The sequence below is a fragment of the Lupinus angustifolius genome, chromosome LG06 (genome assembly GCF_001865875.1).
Source record: "Lupinus angustifolius cultivar Tanjil chromosome LG06, LupAngTanjil_v1.0, whole genome shotgun sequence".
NCBI classification, from domain to species: Eukaryota; Viridiplantae; Streptophyta; class Magnoliopsida; order Fabales; family Fabaceae; genus Lupinus; species Lupinus angustifolius.
Window position 1 is genome coordinate 9,112,684 of NC_032014.1, and position 21,152 is coordinate 9,133,835.

Below are 21,152 nucleotides of genomic sequence, written 5' to 3' on the forward strand. Positions count from 1 at the left end.
GAATAGACCAAATAATTGTTAATCCTTAGGGTTGGGTTAAACAATCCAAAAATATAATTACAATTTTCATAGTGAAATAAGTAACATGTGATATACCTAGTTTCTCAATAACATAATTTTTATGGATTCTTAAATTAAGGATAACAAAATTCATATATTTAAGGAGTATAAAAATAGTTTTCAATGGAGAAAATTTCCCTCATAATTTTTTATGACATTTTGGATTGCTCAGTAATGCGAGCTTATAGTTTTCCGAAAACGTGTGTAGCTTTTTAACTCACTCAATAAATTATTAGAGTTGTTCCATAAACAAAAATTAAAGAGAGTTTATAGTATTTGAAAAGTGTTTTTATTTGAAGTAGTTTTTAAAAGTGTAAAAATAACTTCCAATAATTTTCTTTCTAATTTTATGCTTCAAAATTTTAAAAATTACATTAGTTACTTGCAACAAAAACACCATATTATTTGTGATGTATAAATTATTTTTACATTTGATATTTTTTGTGATGTGCAAATTATTCTTGCATTTGATTGTTAGACGAATGTAAAATTATTTTCCATATTATATCTTTTCAATAGTATTTAGTGTCAACATTAAAATAATACTGTAAATTTATGCAACTTAATTGTAGAAAAAAATATTGAAAACAACCAAAAGATTAAATTAAAACAAATAAATAAATATTTAATATCCAATAATAACTAAAATAATAAAAAATGAATAAAAATTTGTTTTAAAATTATATATATATATATATATATTTAATTATTTCAACTATTTATTAATTAATAATTAAATAAATATTCTATGTACTTTTTAATATATTTTTTAAATTTCAATTAGTTATAAAACTAGTTTTATTAAAAAACTTTATTTTAATAAGTTATTTATACATTTATGAGCTTTTAGATATCTTACTCGTTATAAATAGGAGTGGAAACGGGTCAGACCGCCTAAAGGCCTATAACAGGCTAGGTCATGTCAGGCTTTTCTCGTAAACAGATCAGGCTCTGACTTTTTGAAAAGTCTATTTAGTTTAACATGTCAGGTTTTAGGCCATCCAAATGGCATATTTAGTTATATTATGTAATAATGTTCATATTTTATAATTTTAATATATAAGTAATGTTATTATATATGTAATTTTAATATAAAAATGTATACAAAAATATAATTTAATTGTTAGGATTATAAAAATATATTTAAAAGTATACATATTAGTTATTTAAATATAGACATGATCACATATTTCAATATAATATAGTATGATAGGCCTTTAAACAGACTAACAGTTCATGTCAGACTTTTAAACAGGTCAAGCCTAGGCTTTGGAAAAAAAATTAAACAGGCTAACAGGTCAGGCTCAGACTCCTATATGCTATACAGGCTCGGCCTGTTTAAGGCAGAATCTGACCTTACCTAACCTGTTTTCATCCTTAGTTACAAACTACAAGTTTAAATTGCAGAATAGAACATATGTTCCATTCATTTTCACACTCTTCATCTTTTTGACATTTTTAACCATACCACAGTTTTTAAAAAAATAAATTCATCGGTTTTAGCACGTAATGCCTTTGTAGGCATGAGAGAGTATCTCCCCTATGGATGACAATTGGAATATTTTGGGACTCAAACCCACTTAGACTTGTGTAAATGATTATTGGGTCTACTATTTATGGATTTTTGGTACTCAAAAGATTAGTGATTACCTATAATTCAGAAAATATTTAAAACAACTTATATATTTTGTGTGTTAATTTAGGCAATCTGAAGAAGAATAAAAAGATAATAATAATTATTAAACATAATTAAAGTATAAGTACACAACTTTAATTTATCATTTGAATATAAATATTTTTACTAAAAATGTAATTTAAAATAAGACAATAAATCATATCAAATGTCTAATATCCCTCCATAAATATAATATTCCTTCATAATTATGGAACATTATTGTTTAAGAATATAACATCATAATTACGACAGGAAATATATTCAATTATTATTGTATATATATATATTATAATTGCATATATGAATATTTGCACGTTTAGGTATCTCATTAATCAGACTCATTTAATAGTGAGTTTTAAAATATTCAAACTCAACTACCTACGAGTCAAAAAATACGAACCTAAAACCGATCCATTGTGGATATTATTGTCGTATATTCGAAGATCCGAGTACACATTGCCAATTTGTCATCCTCATCCACCCCTCTCCATGGGAATTTTTATTCCTATATATAAATTTTGCAATTGAATTACTATTTGTTAGTGTTAATCAATGTATTAATCTAATGATATAAGACTCTACTAAATTTCATGATGACCAAAAGGTCAAATGTTCGATTCCTGTGAGTAACACTTGTTGAAAATAATATTCACGCATACCAAAGGGATTAAATTCTTACTTAAAAGGTGATAGAATATTTTGGTAGTATTAAAAAAGATTATGTGTTAAAAAATGTCTTCCACTTAACATACACATTGATTGTGTTTCCTTTTTTGGATATATTTTCATTCTATAACAGCTAATAAAAATCAACTTTCAAATTTCTATCTAATACCTTGCCTTGACAGTTAGAATTTATAAAATATCATATCAATAAAAATCATAATTTATCACCACATGCATTTAAAAAATGTTAATATCAGTGTCGTATTACGGCAATTATTATACATTTAAGTACAACAGTGACATTACTTTGGAGCTAGGAGGGTTTTGGCATTTATTGGAGAGGGCCCCATGAGGAAATTTTCTAGTGATGACACATATATACATTCAATTGACCTATATGGACATATATGTTGACAGAAAAAATCTAAAGCATTTTGGATTCCCCAATAATGGAAATTTTAGAGTGGGGCAAGATATTAGTTAGATATAGGTGCATCCCAGTATTTAAAATATGGCTTTTAATGTATGAGACTCATACTTAGTAAGGATTTAGATAAAATAAATATATACAACCTTTTGCCTATAAGCGAAAAAATATTATTTCCAAGATTTAATATGTGAAATTATAACCTTACTATTACGTCAAACTCATTCTCTATAGATTATAATCTATAGGTGTATCTCAATATATTATTGGTTTAACAGTTTGCACATGTCAAATAGCCCCCCACTTGGTTGAAGCATCTAGTAGAAAGATACCAAGATTACTTAGTTTTACTCATTTTACAGGCCAGAAGAATAATCAGAAATTTTGCCAGAAAAAGGAGAAACACGTTATGCCTCATGACCTTCACCGTTACATCGATAGAAGCATCCTATGCAGAGGAATTTGAATTTTTTGTTGTCATTTTCATTATCTCAATCAATTAAAATATTAAATTAATAATTTTCGTCTACTTAAGTTAATGCCAAATATGGAAATTAGATTAAAAACTTACATACGTATTGTTGACAAACTTAAACTTATATTACTGGAGTGTAATAATAATTAAAAATAAATAATATAATAGTAGTGTATAAACTCATATATTATCAATATATACATTTATATTATTTTTCTTAAATAGTTAACAATAACTAAAATAAATGATGAATAATACAAATAATCTAACAAGGGACTTGTTGGGTCGTCCCAAACATTTTGAGCCATATACAAAAATAAATAATAAGACCTTTTAAAAATATAAAAACGTCGAAGCATCAAAATGGAAGTTTATAATTTATATATTTTCATTGTATTTTTTACTACAAACTAGTACAAAATATATTTTTAAGTTCAAAATATTTATTTTTTATAACTTCTCAACCCACTTTCAAAATTGATGTTGGACTTTCTTTTGAAACTTGTCATCCTTTCAACTTTCCTTCAAACAAACTATCAATAAATTCTTAAATTCAAAATTTTCAAAAACATTACTCAATCATTATCAACACTAGTTCTCCAAGACACCGCAATTAGTAATTCATCAAGTTTAGTTTCAATATACTTCTTAATGGAGATGGAACAATAATAAGAATAGTCAACATAATTCAATATGACATCATTACAGATAAAGAATTTATACATTTTAAAAACTTCAAAATATTAATCATGCACATCCTTCCCTCATGCAAGAATTCTCTGAAGTAATTTTAGTTCCACATATAATTTATTTTCATCCATATCATATTGATTATTGCTCATAAGTATACATTTTCAAATTACTATAAATATATATAGTTGCTTTTGTTATTCTCCGATAAAAAATATGTTAAGCTTGTTTTGTAGTAGTTCTTGTGCCCTTCTTTTATTTTGTTAAAAGAAAAAAAAAATTAGGAGCATAATATATGAGGGGTGTCTTTTGGGCCAATCTCATCCCAATAAAAATAAAAAGATGACCGGGAGTGTGTGAAGCCCATTCCATTCTAGGGCTACCCAATTCACCCAAATAATAAGGATTTTATTGTACACATAGGAGAACACAGATTCCAAGGCCTAATTGGCAACACTTTTCTAACTCTTTTTTTATCCTTAAGTTTTAGACTTACTTCACATCATAGTCATTAATTATATAGATATTTAATGATTTAAATCTACTTCCTAACTCAAACCATTGAATTTCCCTAAAATTGATAGCTAAAATGAGAAGTAAGTTTAAAATCTTACTCTCTGAGCAAGTGGATCTTTTCCGAACCATAAGCTCATACTACTACTAGTCTACTATGACATAGCCACACCCAAAACTATCATTGGCAATTTGGGCAAAGCTTAACGATCCACTCGCCCGCCCGCACTTATTGGGCAGACATGAAATGAAAAATGTATTCATCCATCCTAAAATGTTCATCAACATGTCATATTCATATATATGCATTTCAAACAAGCAAAATAGGCAGCACATGGGCATTATTGAATATTAAATATTCAAATATATATGTATTTTGTCAAATGTGATAAAATGTATTCTATTTGGTATATGAATTTGTACATCAAATGCGATGGAGTACTATCACTTTCTTATTATATATGCACATTTATATTTTTTATATTATATATATATACATCCATACGTAATGTTCCTTTTGTATTTTGTATGCAAATTATGTAATATATATTGTGTGTTATGTATATGTTGTTATATTTTGTATGTATTATTCTATTTGTATAATTATTTATAATGATAAACACATTTGTATACTCGTATACAAATTTTGTATTGTTTATTTAGTATGAGTGGTATATACATTTTGTATTTGGAATCTTATTTACGATGGGTAGTGCATGATATTTCATGCTCTATTTAAAATGGACATGCTCATGTCCGCTCTAATTTAGGCGAACATTGTATAGATAGGACGACCCTAATTGCTAAGACTACCCACAAGTTAGCATACAACTCACAACTCAAAACACTCTATCAACCAAACCACCTCTAGATCACCCTTTCCAAATTCTTTTAGTCACAAAACCAATTGTTGTATATTTCTAATTAGATGTGACAAAATTATTTATAATAATTTATCGAAATCTAATAAGATTTAATCTATTCAAATTCATTAAATTTGGTTAATAGATTTAAATGTATATAATCTATAAATAATATTAGTTTTAGATGGGTTTGGATGCATTCATTATATATATTGAATATATTTATTTAGATGAATATTCAATTCATAAAAAAAAACATTTAAAAATGAATATTATTTGCTTCTTAATTTCATTCACTATCTCAATTCTTAATTTTTTATAGTGTTTTTTACTAACACTTTCATTTTTTTTTTATTAAATTGAAATCAACAATTTGAATACATGTGGGTGTGGTTTATATTAAAATTATGCTCTTAAATATACATCATATATAGATATCTATTAATAATTTACATGTGTAACTTAAATGTAATATTCTTGTAGAATTTTGAGAAAAAATATTTTGTTTAATTTAAAAAATCCATTTTCTTAACAAGTGCTTCTTAAAAAAATTTAAAACATTTTGTAAAAAAAAAGCGATTCTAAAAATGATTTTTTTTTAAATGAATATTGAAATAGTGATTAAAAAAATGCATTTTAGCACCACAATAACAAGTAAGTCACATTCAATTTTAAAAGACGAAGTTTTCAATGCACAAATTCTTACATTTTTATTAGGTATATTCAAAGGATGATTAAAATTTGGTGGAAGATTATACACAAATAAAAATGACAAGAAACCAAAATTGAACTTTTATAACTATGACAATAGCTAATATAGTGTTATGTTGGATAACTTCTATTACACACGAAACACCAATAGTGGTTTGGATGAAAAGTTAGGAAAAACTATTTTTGAACATTCTTATAAATTGGAGCATCAAAATTTTGAGAGATGTTAGTCTAAAAATATACATTCCTTATTTGCCAGGGGTGGGTTATTTTTTCTTGATACTTATTTACTCTTTTTATGTAAGAAATTAATCCCTTTTAGGATGTATGACAATTCAATCCAACAAAAATTGAATTATTGATTTTTAATTTTTTAGTCATCATAAAAATTTAGCAGAGTCTTACATCATTTATATATCACTCTGTCTTTTAGTAGCATGCTTAAATTATTCTGAAAATTAATTTAGAATTATTTATTGTGCCTTTGGCTTTTTCTTCACGGGTCTTGTACAATCTTTTTGGTCTATATTAATCAGGTGAAATGAAATGTCTCCGCCAGTTGTGACAAACAATGATATTGCCAAAATCTATTCCTATTATAATTACGTGTTGAGAGACACGGTCGTGCATGTCAACCCGCTTTCCTATCGTTTGTAATGTATAGTTTGTATTTTATAAATTCAAATATAATTTTTGCGCTAAATTTACAGTTGAATTTATTCAATTGGTCTAATATTCAATTTTTTAAATACTTTTAAAATAAGAAGATAATAAGGATAAAATAAGAAATAATATTATATGGTTTTTTTGGTAGAAATAAAAAAATATTGAGGGCAAAATAGAAAAATACAAATTACACCATGACGGATGGTTATTTTATGTTTCCCTTTATTAATAGTATAGATTCTAGACCATGGCCAGATAAAATAAGTCTGTTTTCAAAGCCAAAAAAAAAAGTTCAAACATAGATGAAAGAAGTTTCAATCAGCTTAAATATGAAATTGAAAATTCGATACTTTATTTTTTTGTATATTAAATACAATATATTCGGGAAAAACTTTTTTATATTCGGCGATGATAATATATTAAAAACTGAATCCTAATAATAAATTGAAAACTTAAACCAAAATAATTATTTTCTATATAATTATCTCTCATTATATTAGTAATCAACTAATCATGGAAGGATGAAACGTAACAAAGTCATAGAGTAATACTGACAATCACTTTTTCTATAAGGAAGTGTATTCTATTATCATATAAGTAAAGTAATCTCTATAACTATTTAGTGAGACAAATATTTTTTCAGGAATTGCACTATTAAATATTAAAGATCAATTGAAATATTATATCATTATACGCGGACTCGTGTTACATCGCCACGTATCTTCCTAAATGGGCGCCAATAGCATTTGCCTTTAACCCTCACCCATTTTAAAAAACTTGCCAAACACACCACTCACTTCTTCAAAAACCCTTCTTCCCCTTTTCCATTTACCTTCAAACCCTAAAAACACATACACCCTACGACGCGATGCAGCACCAACCATACACCCTCGATTCCATCACCAAATCAAATCAACTCTCCTCCTCAATCCTCTCCTCCGATACTCCTCCCCAAATCACTTCCACCTGCAACTCCATCCTCTCTTTCATACGCTCCACCACACCTGATCACTCCCGCCACTTCTTTTCCCTCACCTTCCCCACTCTTATATCCAAATTCTTCGGCTTCAACAACCCTAACTCTACCAACGGTTGGATTCACACTCTCGCCGCCTCCAACGACACCGCACTCGCCGCAACGCTGTTCTCACTTTTCTCACCTAACGGTGCACTCGCCGCCGCTATCTCCGCCGTTGATCGGTTATCTCTTGTTAAATACGTTTTTCCATCTGAACGACTCCCTGAGTGGACTCAGGCATACTCCAATTCTTCTTCTTCACTCTCAAATCTCATTCCCTCGTTATTCAAAGGTGATGTTACTATTTCTAATTACTTTCGTTTATTGAACGATTCTCTTTGTGAATAATATTGCAGTTCCTTAAGGTTGGACCAATTGTGTTCGTTTTTTGAATTATTCAGAGTTGTGTTATATTCAGTTTCTATCTGTATTTCTAACAGGTAAAATCAATGAAGACTCTACGAATAAGAGTTCCGGTTTTCAAATCCAGCTAAATGTGTTCGAGTATTTCTTCTTCTGGTTCGCTTATTACCCTGTTTGTAGAGGTAAATCAGAATCATTGAATGAACAAGTTTCTGTTAAGAGAACTAAGAAATTCACCTTAGAGAACTGGACTTGTTCGATTCCCGGTTTTTCGAACCCTAAGCGAGGCTCGGTGGAGAACAAAACTGAGTGTGATTTATATTCACGGCTTTTATATGCTTATCTTCGCGCCTATGTTCCAAATTATGATCTGAGTGCACATCAACCTTATCGTAGTTCGATTCTTCACTATGGTTCGGGTTATGATGCATCAGTTGTAGCTAAGGCTGAGTTTGTTGTTAACGCTTTGACTCATTTTTGGCTTGTTGACAATGATTTCTCGCCCTTACCGGTGAATTTGTGCAAATCGGCTGGTGCTTCTTTTCCATTGCGAGGGGAGATTCCTCCAGCACCAGGATTGGGAGAGGTGGTGAAACTGTTTGTGAGGTACTTGAATTTGAGCACCGTGATTGTGTTTCAAGGTGGTGACAATGGTGGTGATGGTGAGTATTGTGAGAGTCCTAGGTGGAGGGGTGTAAAGGATTTGGGATACAATTCGGTTCGGCCAGGGTATTGGAACCCTTGGGTGCAGAGGCCACTCTATAGGTTTTTGTTGAGGTCGTTTTTGTTTTGTCCTGTGGCAGCTTCAGTTAAGAATGTGTCTCAGGTGTTCTCTGTTTGGATTAGTTATATGGAGCCTTGGACGATAAGTGGTGATGATTTTGCAGAGCTGGATGCCATGAACGACGGACCAAATGAACAAAAGGAAAATTCAGTGTCTGGAAATGGTGGATTTACGCCACATTGGCAGGATTATCTTCTGTCTAATTACCTGTACTACAGTTCCTTGGTTATGCATTTTATTGGGTTTGCTCACAAGTTTCTTCATAGCGATGTTGAGATTATCGTCCAAATGGTGCTCAAGGTGTGTTCCTTAACCACATTATTTTTTTGTTTTACATTTACTGATACTTCAGTTGTAGATAATTTCGGCTTCCCATGGGTAAAATCTTTCCTGGAGGAGAGGGTTAGTGTTACTTTACTGGCTAATTGTTTTGTGGCATTTATTTTTGCCCCAGAATAGAAGTTTCTGTTTAGGAAATGTGGTGGAAGCTGAAACTGCACATGTATCATTGTATACTCTAGCAACTATATCTGAATTTATTTCCTTGTGTTTGTAATTTATATTTATAAGGTTTCTTGTTTCCAGGCTCATTTAAATGCTCCTAAATTATGGTGAACTTAGGTCCTCGTGTTTTAGAAATTCTCTATAGACTATCTAAGGTTTTAAAACGTGGCCACTGAATCTAATGTGCATTCTGACTACTTTTTAGTAATAAGCAAATAATGTTTATAATTCAGATCAAGTTTAGTTTGACCAGTTCATGAGTTTGTGTACATGAAGTTTGTGATGATTCAAGGAACACCGAAGCATTAAATTATGGCTATTGAATTATATTGATGTCCTTTTCAATTTTATTCATTTTGTCATTGGTAAGGCACTAAGGCTGACTGAGTGTGACATGCATATGATAAATCTTTATGGTTAGGGAGTTCATTATGGAAAGAATGAAGATACTTGTAACAGTGTTTTCTGAAATTCCAGATTATATAGTATAACATCTCTTTCAATTGATATCCAGTAATTAATTAATAATTATATCATGGAAATTGTTTCTAGATATAACGGATCACCAATCACCTGCCTTCAATGCACTTAGCTGCACACCATTGACTACTTCACATGTACCATACACTGCTGTCAGTATCTGTAACCCATACCCCTGAAGCCAGTGATGTACTGGATTATTGGTTTAAGATACAGTATTATATTCCTATCCATATTTTAATTGGTACATACTTTATTAGTTGAGATATAATTTATTCATTGCTGTCACATATAAACAACGTTCCTGTGCAATCTTATTGGGGTAGCAGCCTTTTGATGTTTAGGTTAACTGAATTTTCATTTCTTGATTTGCTTTTACAGGTGTTAGACACCTTGACATCGTCAAAAGAGCTCATTGACCTTTTGAAGAATGTGGACACCGTTTTCCATTCCAAACAGGCTGGGTCAGGCAAGTCAACGTCGAATAACTTGTACAGATATGTTCCTATTATCAGAGAACAGTTGCAGGTGGGTTTACTTTTCTATCCTGCTTTTAATGTTTTCCCAATTCCAATTATTTTACATTGCTCAGTGGAAAATGTTCTTTGGAATAGATTGTTGGGTATCTTTCATGAATCTTGGATCTGCCCCTTGGACTTGTAGTCTAGGTAGTCAGCCCCAGATAGTGGAGCTTAGCGGCCGATCCCAAAAGCGCTGTAGCGGGATAGCCCATACAGAAAAAGGAAAAATAATATAAATAATTTATACCCTACACATATAAATAAACCAAACTAAAGATACATTTTTGCATCAAGGTTGAGATGTGTGCTTAATTAGGAGTGAGAGGAAGAAGCATAGTAAGCTGGGAATGGCTGGAAAAGTTGGAAATAGCCCAAATGCTGGTGGTAATCCTAGTCTTGCGCTGTGTTTTTCTGTTTCAATGTGTGAACTTGCAGGTTTGGGCTCAGGTAGAAGTAGGATAGGACACAAAATGTTTTTAGTGATGGCCAAATAGACTTCTCACATGTTTTAGTAAGGACAGGTTAGAGTTTTTGGCCATACAATTATGATTTTCGTTTCAGAAATGAGAGAGCAGCTGCAAAGTCCACAATTCTGCTGCAATTTCGACATGATGGCCTTCTGCTTTGCCATTGGCCGTCCCTTCACACTATTAACTACCTAGTTTGCACTCTTTCCTGCTTACCGAGTTTAGAGGTTTTGGTTCTCGGGCAGGTGGCAAAATTTTACAGTGCTCTGTTTTGCAGCCCTTTGGTGTATTTGGTTGGAAATGGGCAATAGTATTTTCAGTGAATCCTTTTCACCTCTGGACAGGGTTACTTTTTTTGCTTTGCTCCGTTGTAAAATCAATGGGTTTCTAGTGGCGTTCATGTGGTAGATATGCAGAGAGATTGGTATTCTTTTCTTGCATTTTCTATGTGTTTCCTTTTGTGCATGTGGATTTCTTAGACTCTTGTAGATTTCATGATGAATTTTTGCAATTTTTTTGAATGATGAATTTTTGCAATTTTGTATAAGTGTGCAGCTAAAGGTTGAGCACTTGATGTTATACCTATGATGAATTGCTAGTTTTTCCCCCTCTCAGACCCCACTAAGTGAGAGCCTAGTGCACTGTACCGCCCTTTTTTCCATGTGAATTAAGTACTCACATGATCCATATGACAATTTAGTACTGCACATGATCTAGTATCTTATATTTTTCAAAAGAATAATACTGGCCTTTTCAGGACTGGGAGGATGGTTTGTGTGAAACTGATGCTGATGGCTCATTCCTGCATGATAATTGGAACAAAGATTTGCAACTGTTTGCTGATGGGGAGAATGGTGGACAACAGCTCATTCAGGTTTTATGTTTTTCTTATATTATGGTTCTTAATTTGTGTTTCTAATACAACCCAATCAAATCAAGCACGCATATCATAAAAGACTCAACTAATTTTTAGGGTGGCTTTTTATTGCCTTACCTAACTCCTGTTTTATAACGAGCTTCAACTAGCTACGTAAATAAGACTGTAATCTTGCCATGTTAATCATTATCCTTATATATGGTTTTATGTTATTAGGTTCTCATTCTATATTGTGTCTCTGCAGTTGTTTATCCTGCGTGCAGAAGCTGAACTGCAATCTACATCTGGCGATAATCTTACACCTACCCTTCAATGTATAGATTCATTGAAGGCAAAGCTGGCCTGCTTATTTGATGGACAAACTATAAAGTCATCTTCACCCACTTCAGAACTAATGCGGCATCAACAGTCCCGCGATGATATATTCAAACCTAGAAGAGTTGGCAATCACGCATTCACTGATGTTAAATACAAAGGTGACTGGATAAGAAGACCCATATCTAATGACGAGATTGCGTGGCTTGCGAAAGTGCTCATTAGGTTGTCTGATTGGTTGAATGAGAGTCTTAAACTAAACCAACCAGCGAGCACTGAAGTAAGCTCCAAATGTTCATATGTGGAGGTACCAACTGATGTTACCCATATATGTGGACCTACAGAGCCACTGAAGGTATTTTTCTGTGCCATTAGTTCTTGGTTTCTCTTTCTGGGTGCTGCCACTTTGAGTTTCATGAGAAAATATGGTCTCAGAGTGAACCTTAGGATACTGGCCTCCAAGAAGGTTGTAATGGTTTTGGTTTTTTATTCTGTTTTTTGCATATTGAAGAAGCTCGTTCGAGCTTTTCACATCATCTAGGGGAAAATATAAATAGAATACAGGGTATGGAGAAGTGAAGAAAGTTCATAGAAAATTTTGTTTCTTTACAAATTATCGTGTATGAGGTATTTCTGCCTCTGTAATTACAAGTGATGTTACTTCCCAAAAAAACTTATGCTCACTTGGGTTGCATTCATGGGAATATGATATTGTAACTTTTCTACCCTTGCTCTCTTGCCCAATACCTATAAACACAGTTTGACTCTTAAAACTTGTAAGTAATTCCTGATTCCTTAGTAAAACAGCATTGGACGAAATTGAGGTTATTTCTATTTTTTCTGAAGCATGAAAATGTTACCATATTTGGATGGATGAAACAAATAAAGGGAGGTTTAAATTATGGAAATTGAGACCAATTATGTTTTTTTATTTAGAATTATTACTATTTTGATTACTAAATTTAAACCAATGAAATTACGAAAATGTTAAACATCACAAATAAACTCGATAACATTATTTTATTTTTAAAATATACTTTTGACGTTTTTATAATATTATTTTCAATGAGGAAAACTAATACTAACTTTATTTTTTATTAAAAATTAACACTATTTTGACTGAAAATAATTCAATTTCAAAATGAAAATGAATAAACCAAAAGTAATTTTAATCATAATCGTAAAGAATAATAATACATCATTAATAATTGTAAACAGTAGAATATAATACAGTGTAATTAAGAATTGTTTGAATGTAATATATAAATAATAGTATTTGAAAATCAAATTTAGTATTAAAAAATTATTAATTATTTTGTTCTTTCTAAATTAACTTTTTTTATTTTCAAAGTCAATTTTAACTAACGGAATATTGAAAATGTCAAATATGTTGTTATATGAGAGCCTCAATGCTTTCTAATAATATTTCTAATGATAAAATCTGACACAGATTATATTTCTTCTTTACAATTGTAGTAGTTATTTGTATCCAGAAAATAAATTTCCAAAAAGACAAAGGAAAATAAGCCAAACACTACTTGAATACCCAGCTCTATTACGATATAGTAGATTTAATAATTATTTGTTATATAAATAGTAGTATCTGAAGATTAAAATAAGATTTTTTGAACAAGAATAACAATGTTTTTAATTAAATTTTAAAGCATTTTTTAGAACTAAAAGTTAATTTCAATTAATGAAATTTTGAAAATGTAGTAGACATTAGAAACAATACTTTTTTGTTTGTCATTTTTATGATATATTAAACTTTAACAAACAATATCTATGACTGCCTATGAGCCTATCTGTAACATTTTTTTTTTAGTTTTTTTTGGATACATACATTTTTTTAAGATGTGATTGACAATAACATTATTTATAAGTTTTAACTACCATTTTTTGGAGTACACCTAATTTCCCATATTATTCTATGTGTCACATCACTATTTTTGATTAGTTAAAAAAATATATTTATGTTAAAAATTTAATAATTAAATATTTTTTGATCAATCATAAATAATAATATTACACTTTTATGGCATATGAGATATTCACCCCATTTTTGTGATTGTTTTACCAATGTTATTCTTTATTTAAGTCTACCATTTTATGGTTGTGATTGTCAATAACATTCTTTATTTGGGAGCAGTTTTGTAGTAGTGGTTGTGAATGCCATTCTATTAGTGATATTCTTTATGTACAACTAGGGTAAGAATCATGACCTATATAACTTTTGAGTATATATTGACTTTTATTTGTAAGAGTATTAACTCACAATATTAAGTTTATTGATGTAAAAATGCAAATTGATAGCTACTATAATGCTTGTCAAAATGTTAACAATAGTCATTATATAATAACATCAATGTATAATAACATCAAAATGCTACTATAATGCTTGTCACACATTTATTTTAACTTTTCTTTACTCCTTATAAAATTGAATAGAGAAAAATGTAACTATACCAACATGATTTTCAAATGTTCATATTTTTTCTGTATTATCTCTAATATTTTATATTTTGCATTTACATCTCATCACATTTCTAAAATTAAATTTATCATCACATATTTTCTCTAAAATTAAATTTATTATCCTTCACAATGAATTTTATTCAATTTTTTTACCTTATATGACTTTTATTTATGAAAGTATTAATTTATGATATTTAATTTATTAAAGAATAAATATGAATTAAAAATTACAATAAAAATATAATACTTATGTACTAGTAGCCATGTAGAAATTTAATCCACTATTCAATTTGTATTAATCACATTTAAAAATTAATAATAATTAAATATTTAATAATAAATGATATAATAATCATATAAAGACTCTGATAACTAAATGCAAATTTTTCTTCTCTTATGATACATAATAATGAGATAATTTCTCATTAAGTTTGGAATAAAATGCCTATTTGCATTTGGATTCTTAATCAATATTGAGCATGGTAGCCAATAGGAACAAGACATATCAAGAATGTGACGGTAGCCAATAGAAATAAGCCACACCAGACTCAAATACACGTGTCCTCCATCAAATCGAAACAACAACAAACACTTTTTTGAAAACAAAAAAAATTGTCCCAAAACAACCCAGATTCTGCAGAATCATACTTTCTCTCGCAGATCCTACACTCTTTTCAATTGGGTACCCATTTATTATTATTGTTCATCAAATTATTTGTTATGCACTAGAATTACCAATTTGAGATTTATCACTGTCTTATGCAAATACTTATGTTTCTCTTATTATTAGTTTTAATTATTATTTTCAATGGGTTTTTATCTTAGCTATGTTTTTTCTGTCTGAAGGAAATAATTGAGAGTATATATATTCCATTTAGAGGTTCTGCTACAACTACAACACAATATTGTGCTTTCTTCTCATTTGGGTAGTTGAATCAGGTTCTACTTCTCTTACCTTATAATTTTGGTTATGAATCTCTGTTTAATTTCTTCACCACTAAGGTTAAGGTACTTATCATTGTTATATCTGTTGATCGGTACCTCTTATGAAAATGTGAGTGGGCCAATATATGAGTGATTAGTTTGGGTGAACAACTTAATTAAAGGTTCATGTGATGAGTTTTTTTAATCAGCTATAAAGCTTTTATTTTTATAAGCTTATTTAAATAAGCTAGAAAGGTTTTATAGGAAGATCATAAGCCATTTTCATAAGTGCTTCTTATAAGGTCTTCTATTTCCAAATGCTCCGTAGATCATATCATAAGAAGGTACAGTTAGAGTCTTAGAGAAGTATGTGTTGGAATTTTATTTTGTCAGCAGAAAAGCTGATAGGATTAAAGCTCAAAACTTCACCTTCATAAATTTAAGATAAATGGCAAGTTAGTAATTTTGAAATAATATCATACTATCATTAGTTGTTTATTTGGATACTTCATCTTTTGTGTCAATTATAACATCAAATTTTTATGAACTAAAACTAAATACAGATGTATCTATGTTGGAGATTATCATTTGTATTGATAGTGTTTAAAATGAGTTCCATTAATTTTAAATGATACGTGAACAGCCGATATCAGTTGAATTCCTTAATTTTTTTAGATTTGTTCCAAACATAACAAATTTATTACATGATACAATTGAAATCAATTCTGTACTAAACTGAGTTCTTTGTGGATCTGGTTCTAAGCAGGCCCTTTATCTCTGGTAATATTGAAGTTATCCGTCTGTCTTGGCCATGGCTGCACCATTTTTCTCAACGCCTTTTCAGCCTTACATTTATCAGGTACCTGAATCCCTTCTTGCTCCGAAGATAGAAAATATGTGGTTTTTAAATTGTCTGTGGTTTCAGTCATTTGCTTTGTGTTAATCTAGAACAACTTAGGTGAGTTGAAATGCTTAAGCAGTATGTTTGATGCACTACAGCACTAGTGAGTTCTCAGCTAGGTTTTTATTTTGTGAAATTGGAGTTTTCGATAAGACCTTTCGGGTGAGGGGTGTAAGGACTAAGGAGAAGTTAGCCTCTCAAATAAGGGGCAAAACAGGCACTAGAAAAATGGAAAAGGTGACTAGTAATCCTAACACACAAATTTAAGAAAAAGGGGAATTTTCTTTGTATTTGGAATCTTTAATTGATATATTTGCTTATGATCTTCTAAATGTTATCTGATTTTGAGCATTGTTTGTAAATGGTTTCTCAATGCCCCTCAGCATGCTATGAGATAAGATTCTATGAAGTAAATCAATAAATAAATGCTTGACATTCTAAAGTGTTCATTTGCTCTTATGAAATATCCTTCATAGTCATAATGAAAATTTTCATGTTATGCTGTCCTAGAGTCCAGAAGATGCAATCATACCCTTTCAGATTTTAGGGGGTGAAGCTCAGGTGGTTCAGGTATATGAATGACCACCCCAAGTTTAAAATGTCATATTTCCCTCTCTCTTTTATATTATCCACAATAGTGTTACTCATTTTTAATTTGAATCTTGTAATACAGATAATGTTGAAGCCGCAAGAAAAAATTATTGCAAAGCCTGGTAAGTTGATCCGTACTTTTATTCACGCGTATTGAATCTATTTCCCTGGTGATTTTTTGCAGACTTAATCTGAACGATGAATACTGATTTTATGCTTGAATATGATATTGATGCAAACTTGATTTCTGAAGACAACAATGAATATCGCATTGGAGGCTTAGGTCAATTATGTGTTCATTATAAAAGTAGGTGGTTGCAAAGAGATAGGAGGATAGAAGATCCTTAAGAAAACCAACATTGTTTTTAGTTTTGGTATTAAAATTCATCGCTTTAATTTGCTTAAAATACTTTCTTGACATTAATGAATAATGAATCCGTAGTTCTTAAATTCCTTTTATTATTTTTTGGTTCACAAGCTTGCTCATAAAGCATGCTTATGATACTTTAGCTCCTCCCTACTTCTTAAAGAGGGAGAGCCATTAAGTATAAGTAAACCTGAACCTGATGTAAATTTTATTGTGAGTGGAGGTGCGCGGATAATGTCTTTTGGTGCTGTCCTAGTAATCCCCATTGTGATATATTTTTGTAAATTTCACAATTGTGTCTCTGTACCTACATCAGTTATTGTTGAAATTTGTGGATCACATCTATCAATATTCTAATGGAATCTCAATGCTCCTGTAATTGTAGGTTCGATGTGCTTTATGTCTGGATCCATTGAAATGGAAAATGCATTCCTTCCAGAAAATGAAGGAGGCTCATGGCAGTGGTTATTTGGCAAGACTATAACCAGCATAGTTCTTCGTAATTCAGGTGCAATTGATGGATTTGTTGGAATTGCTGCACCTTCTTTTGCTAGAATTCTCCCGGTTTGTTCTTACACACAACCCCTTATTTTATAAATGCATTGTTATTCCTCTTATTTCAGTCTCCAAATTCATTATCTCATATATATGCTTAGATTCATCTAACTGACCAAAGTCCTCTTTATATGTAACCGTTTCTTATTCAAATACAGATTGATTTGGCAATGTTTAATGGAGAGATTTTGTGTCAGGTAAAACTAATTTGTTTGTAAATGGTTTTTATTTTAAACTTTGGTTTCTGTGGCATTACTTTTGTTGATTTTTCGGTTTTAATATGTAGATCAGAATATGGCTTTACTTCCTTTTCCATTTTCTGTAGCCAGATGCATTTCTTTGCTCTGTCAATGATGTGAAGGTCATCAACACAGTTGATCAGAGGGGACGTAATATTGTTTCTGGTGCTGAGGTGAGATAATTGGGATGTTTCCAATTATTTCTAGTGTTACTAAATTTTACTCAGTAGTCGGTATCACTTGGCTGGCAAGCAATCTTAGTATGATTTTTTTAATATTATTTTCTTTGATATATGATATACAACAACCATGGTAGTCAAAATCGCGATCTTACTTGTGAGATTGTCCAATCTTATGATCTTCAACCCTACTGTAGAGGTAAATATTGAGGATCATATCATACTACTAGTCCCTGATACATGATATAAAATGTTCAATAGCTCTTGCACACCACGATATTCCGATGTGTGTTGGCTGCAATGTACACATTGAATGAAGTCTTGTTTGTACCAAAAGATAGTATGGACATGAAAGTTGTTCTAAGGATACAGTACTTCTCTAATGGTGTATCTAGGTGTGACTTATCTGCTTTTGATAGAAAAGGCAACCAATAAATAAATCTCTTTATCATTTCATCTTTGTTGTTTATTTAGTAATTATTTTTTTCTACCATACAATCCACCACTTATAGTCCACAGAAACACATAGCATGTTTTTTCTGATTTTTTAATATAATTTTCCTCAAGGCACTATTAAAATTATTATAATCATGTTTGTTTCTTAATAATAGGTTTTCTATTTTAAAGCAAAGGTGGGAAGAATTTCAGTCTTCTTATCATGCTCGTCTCCATATTACTCCCCTAAGACCATGTTTGTAATTTTATAGGGATTTTTGAGGCAGAAGCTATGTGGGCAAGGGCTTGCATTCATACTAGCATCGGGATCTGGTATACACCGATATACACACTTAAAAAGCTATTGCTTCCTTTTTTTCTCCGCATTTAAGACTATTTTCTCCTTCACAATTCATCTTCCAACTTTAAATGTCATTCTTGATCAAGAGACCCCGTGAAGTATTTTCAATTTTCTTTATCACTTATATACTTTAATATGTCTTGCTCTATTGGTTTTTGTTTACTGTCAGTTGTACAGAAAAGTCTTGAGATTGGTGAAGTTTTAGCTGTTGATGTTTCTTGCATTGTTGCTGTGACACGTACAGTCGATATCCAAATAAAACACAATGGTGCTGCAAGAAGGGCAGTGTTTGGGGTAAGTGACTTCTTTTTTGGAGCCTTTTTATGTTCTAGTTTCTCAAAACTGCTACCATGGTAATTTTTTTGTGTGTTCATGAACTATGCACGGTTGGTGTTGTAAAAATTTGGAAGTATATGCCTGGCAGTATTTCACGCTTTGTGTATGTCAGAATTGTTGAGAACTTAAAGTAGCAATCTTTGTTAGTACTTGTGCATTTATGGTTCGAAAATTGGGAGTTTTCCTTATTAAGCCAAGAGATATATACATTGTAAAGTGAATGTTGAAATTCAAAGAGATAAGTGCAAGTGGTATCCTTGATGAGAAAATCAGTAGTAAAATTTAACATTTTGATGTTGTTTAAGTGTTCATAATTTTTTTAACAATTCATAATCACTGATAGTTTTCATCAATTGTTATTAAGTGAACACCACACAGGATCTATACCCACCAACAATATCCTTGATCCTTGTCAGTTTATTACCCTGTAATAACATCATTTATATACTTAGGAAAATTCAAAAGAGGTTATGCTGTCTCTCAATTCCCTTTTGGAATGGGACAACTCTTTTGGCACCGCTTTGGAAACAACCTCTCCACATGTGGGGTAAGGCTGTATACATCCATCGTCCCCATATTCCACTAAGTGGGAGCCTCGTATACTGAGCTGCCAGCTATCAAATATATATACAAACCTTATTAGTAATTCTGCAAAGGAACCACCATGCCACTCATAATCTTCAAAATTTTGGCGTATATGACAGTGATTTTGAAATTGCAGGGCGACAATGCGGTGACAGCTCTTCTAACAGGACCAGGCATTGTGTTCATACAAAGTTTACCTTTTAATCGACTCTCTCACAGAATTGCTAGGTAACTTAAACTTTGTGCTTGAATAACAAAGTGAATATCACAATATCACTCGAATTAATGTCATCAACTTTAACTTCTATTTAAGTGATTTATGATATAATCTATTTTTTTCTGCTTTTCAGGGCAGTGACATCCCCAAACATGAGGGAAAACCCCAAGTTTTTCATACAGATTGCTATTTTCTTCTTTCTGGCGTATGTTGTTATTGTATCTTCCTTTATATTGACAGATATATGAAACTTTGTTTACTTTTTGTATTTTAATTTTTCTCCACTTTAGTCTTTTACAAGTATAGATAGGAGAAGGAAGGGAAGGATAGGGGGAAAATTAATACCTTGGATTTCTGGGCTTAAACTAGTTTTTATTCTTGTTAACTTGTTGCAGAATCTCTGTCAAAAAAATAAGGGGCATGTTATATTATTATCCTTTCATTTTTGGGGTACAATTTAGTATCTGATTTCAGTATTATAATATTTATTTTAATAGTGTAATATCAATACATAAAAAGATTTATATAATTATTACATAATCTACTATTAGTTATAATAACTATATTAGAGAATTAATAAGGATTAAATATGAATAATGAATTATGCAACAAGTGTAAAAATCTAACATTATATTATTTTTTCTTATTTTAATTATCCTAGTGAATTAATCTGTTTTTTATTGTATTATTTCAATTTTTTGAAAAAGTATTCATCTAGTATACATTGGAATAAAAAGCCTAACATTGTACCAAAATTTATGTCATCTATACTTTCTATCCTATTAATAAAGCTAAAAATCGGTTATAACCATCATGTATGGAATAATTTTTGTATTTGATTTTAATTAATAAAAACTTTCACATAATCTTTCATTTTTTATGAATACATAACTGCTCTTTCACATTTTCGTT

General features: G+C 30.5%; 2 protein-coding genes across 6 annotated transcripts; both read left to right on the forward strand.

Moving 5' to 3' along the window:
• LOC109349644 lies at nt 7,509–12,841 on the forward strand. The gene is made up of 5 exons (XM_019590524.1): nt 7,509–8,056; nt 8,205–9,211; nt 10,277–10,423; nt 11,641–11,757; nt 12,005–12,841. Exons 1-5 carry the CDS (start codon nt 7,615–7,617, stop codon nt 12,614–12,616), a joined length of 2,325 nt encoding a protein of 774 aa, XP_019446069.1. The 5' UTR covers nt 7,509–7,614; the 3' UTR covers nt 12,617–12,841.
• On the forward strand, nt 15,124–20,571 carry LOC109349649. 5 transcript variants are annotated; one of them, XM_019590537.1, is made up of 12 exons: nt 15,124–15,232; nt 15,397–15,489; nt 16,238–16,333; nt 16,886–16,945; nt 17,049–17,088; nt 17,719–17,897; nt 18,047–18,085; nt 18,214–18,300; nt 19,014–19,074; nt 19,272–19,396; nt 20,160–20,251; nt 20,374–20,571. In XM_019590537.1, exons 3-12 carry the CDS (start codon nt 16,286–16,288, stop codon nt 20,486–20,488), a joined length of 846 nt encoding a protein of 281 aa, XP_019446082.1. In that variant the 5' UTR covers nt 15,124–15,232; nt 15,397–15,489; nt 16,238–16,285; the 3' UTR covers nt 20,489–20,571. The 5 variants fall into 5 exon arrangements, with proteins under 5 accessions (XP_019446082.1, XP_019446079.1, XP_019446080.1 ...); XM_019590534.1 differs by having other exon boundaries at nt 16,241–16,333; XM_019590535.1 differs by having other exon boundaries at nt 15,397–15,479.

Coding starts and splice junctions, on each gene's coding strand:
- LOC109349644 (XM_019590524.1), top strand. CDS start 7,615: ATGCAGCACCAACCATACACCCTCGATTCCATCACCAAATCAAATCAA. Junction 8,057..8,204: donor CATTCCCTCGTTATTCAAAG/GTGATGTTACTA, acceptor TATTTCTAACAG/GTAAAATCAATGAAGACTCT. Junction 11,758..12,004: donor GTGGACAACAGCTCATTCAG/GTTTTATGTTTT, acceptor GTGTCTCTGCAG/TTGTTTATCCTGCGTGCAGA.
- LOC109349649 (XM_019590537.1), top strand. CDS start 16,286: ATGGCTGCACCATTTTTCTCAACGCCTTTTCAGCCTTACATTTATCAG. Junction 16,334..16,885: donor TTCAGCCTTACATTTATCAG/GTACCTGAATCC, acceptor ATGCTGTCCTAG/AGTCCAGAAGATGCAATCAT. Junction 20,252..20,373: donor CTCTCTCACAGAATTGCTAG/GTAACTTAAACT, acceptor TCTGCTTTTCAG/GGCAGTGACATCCCCAAACA.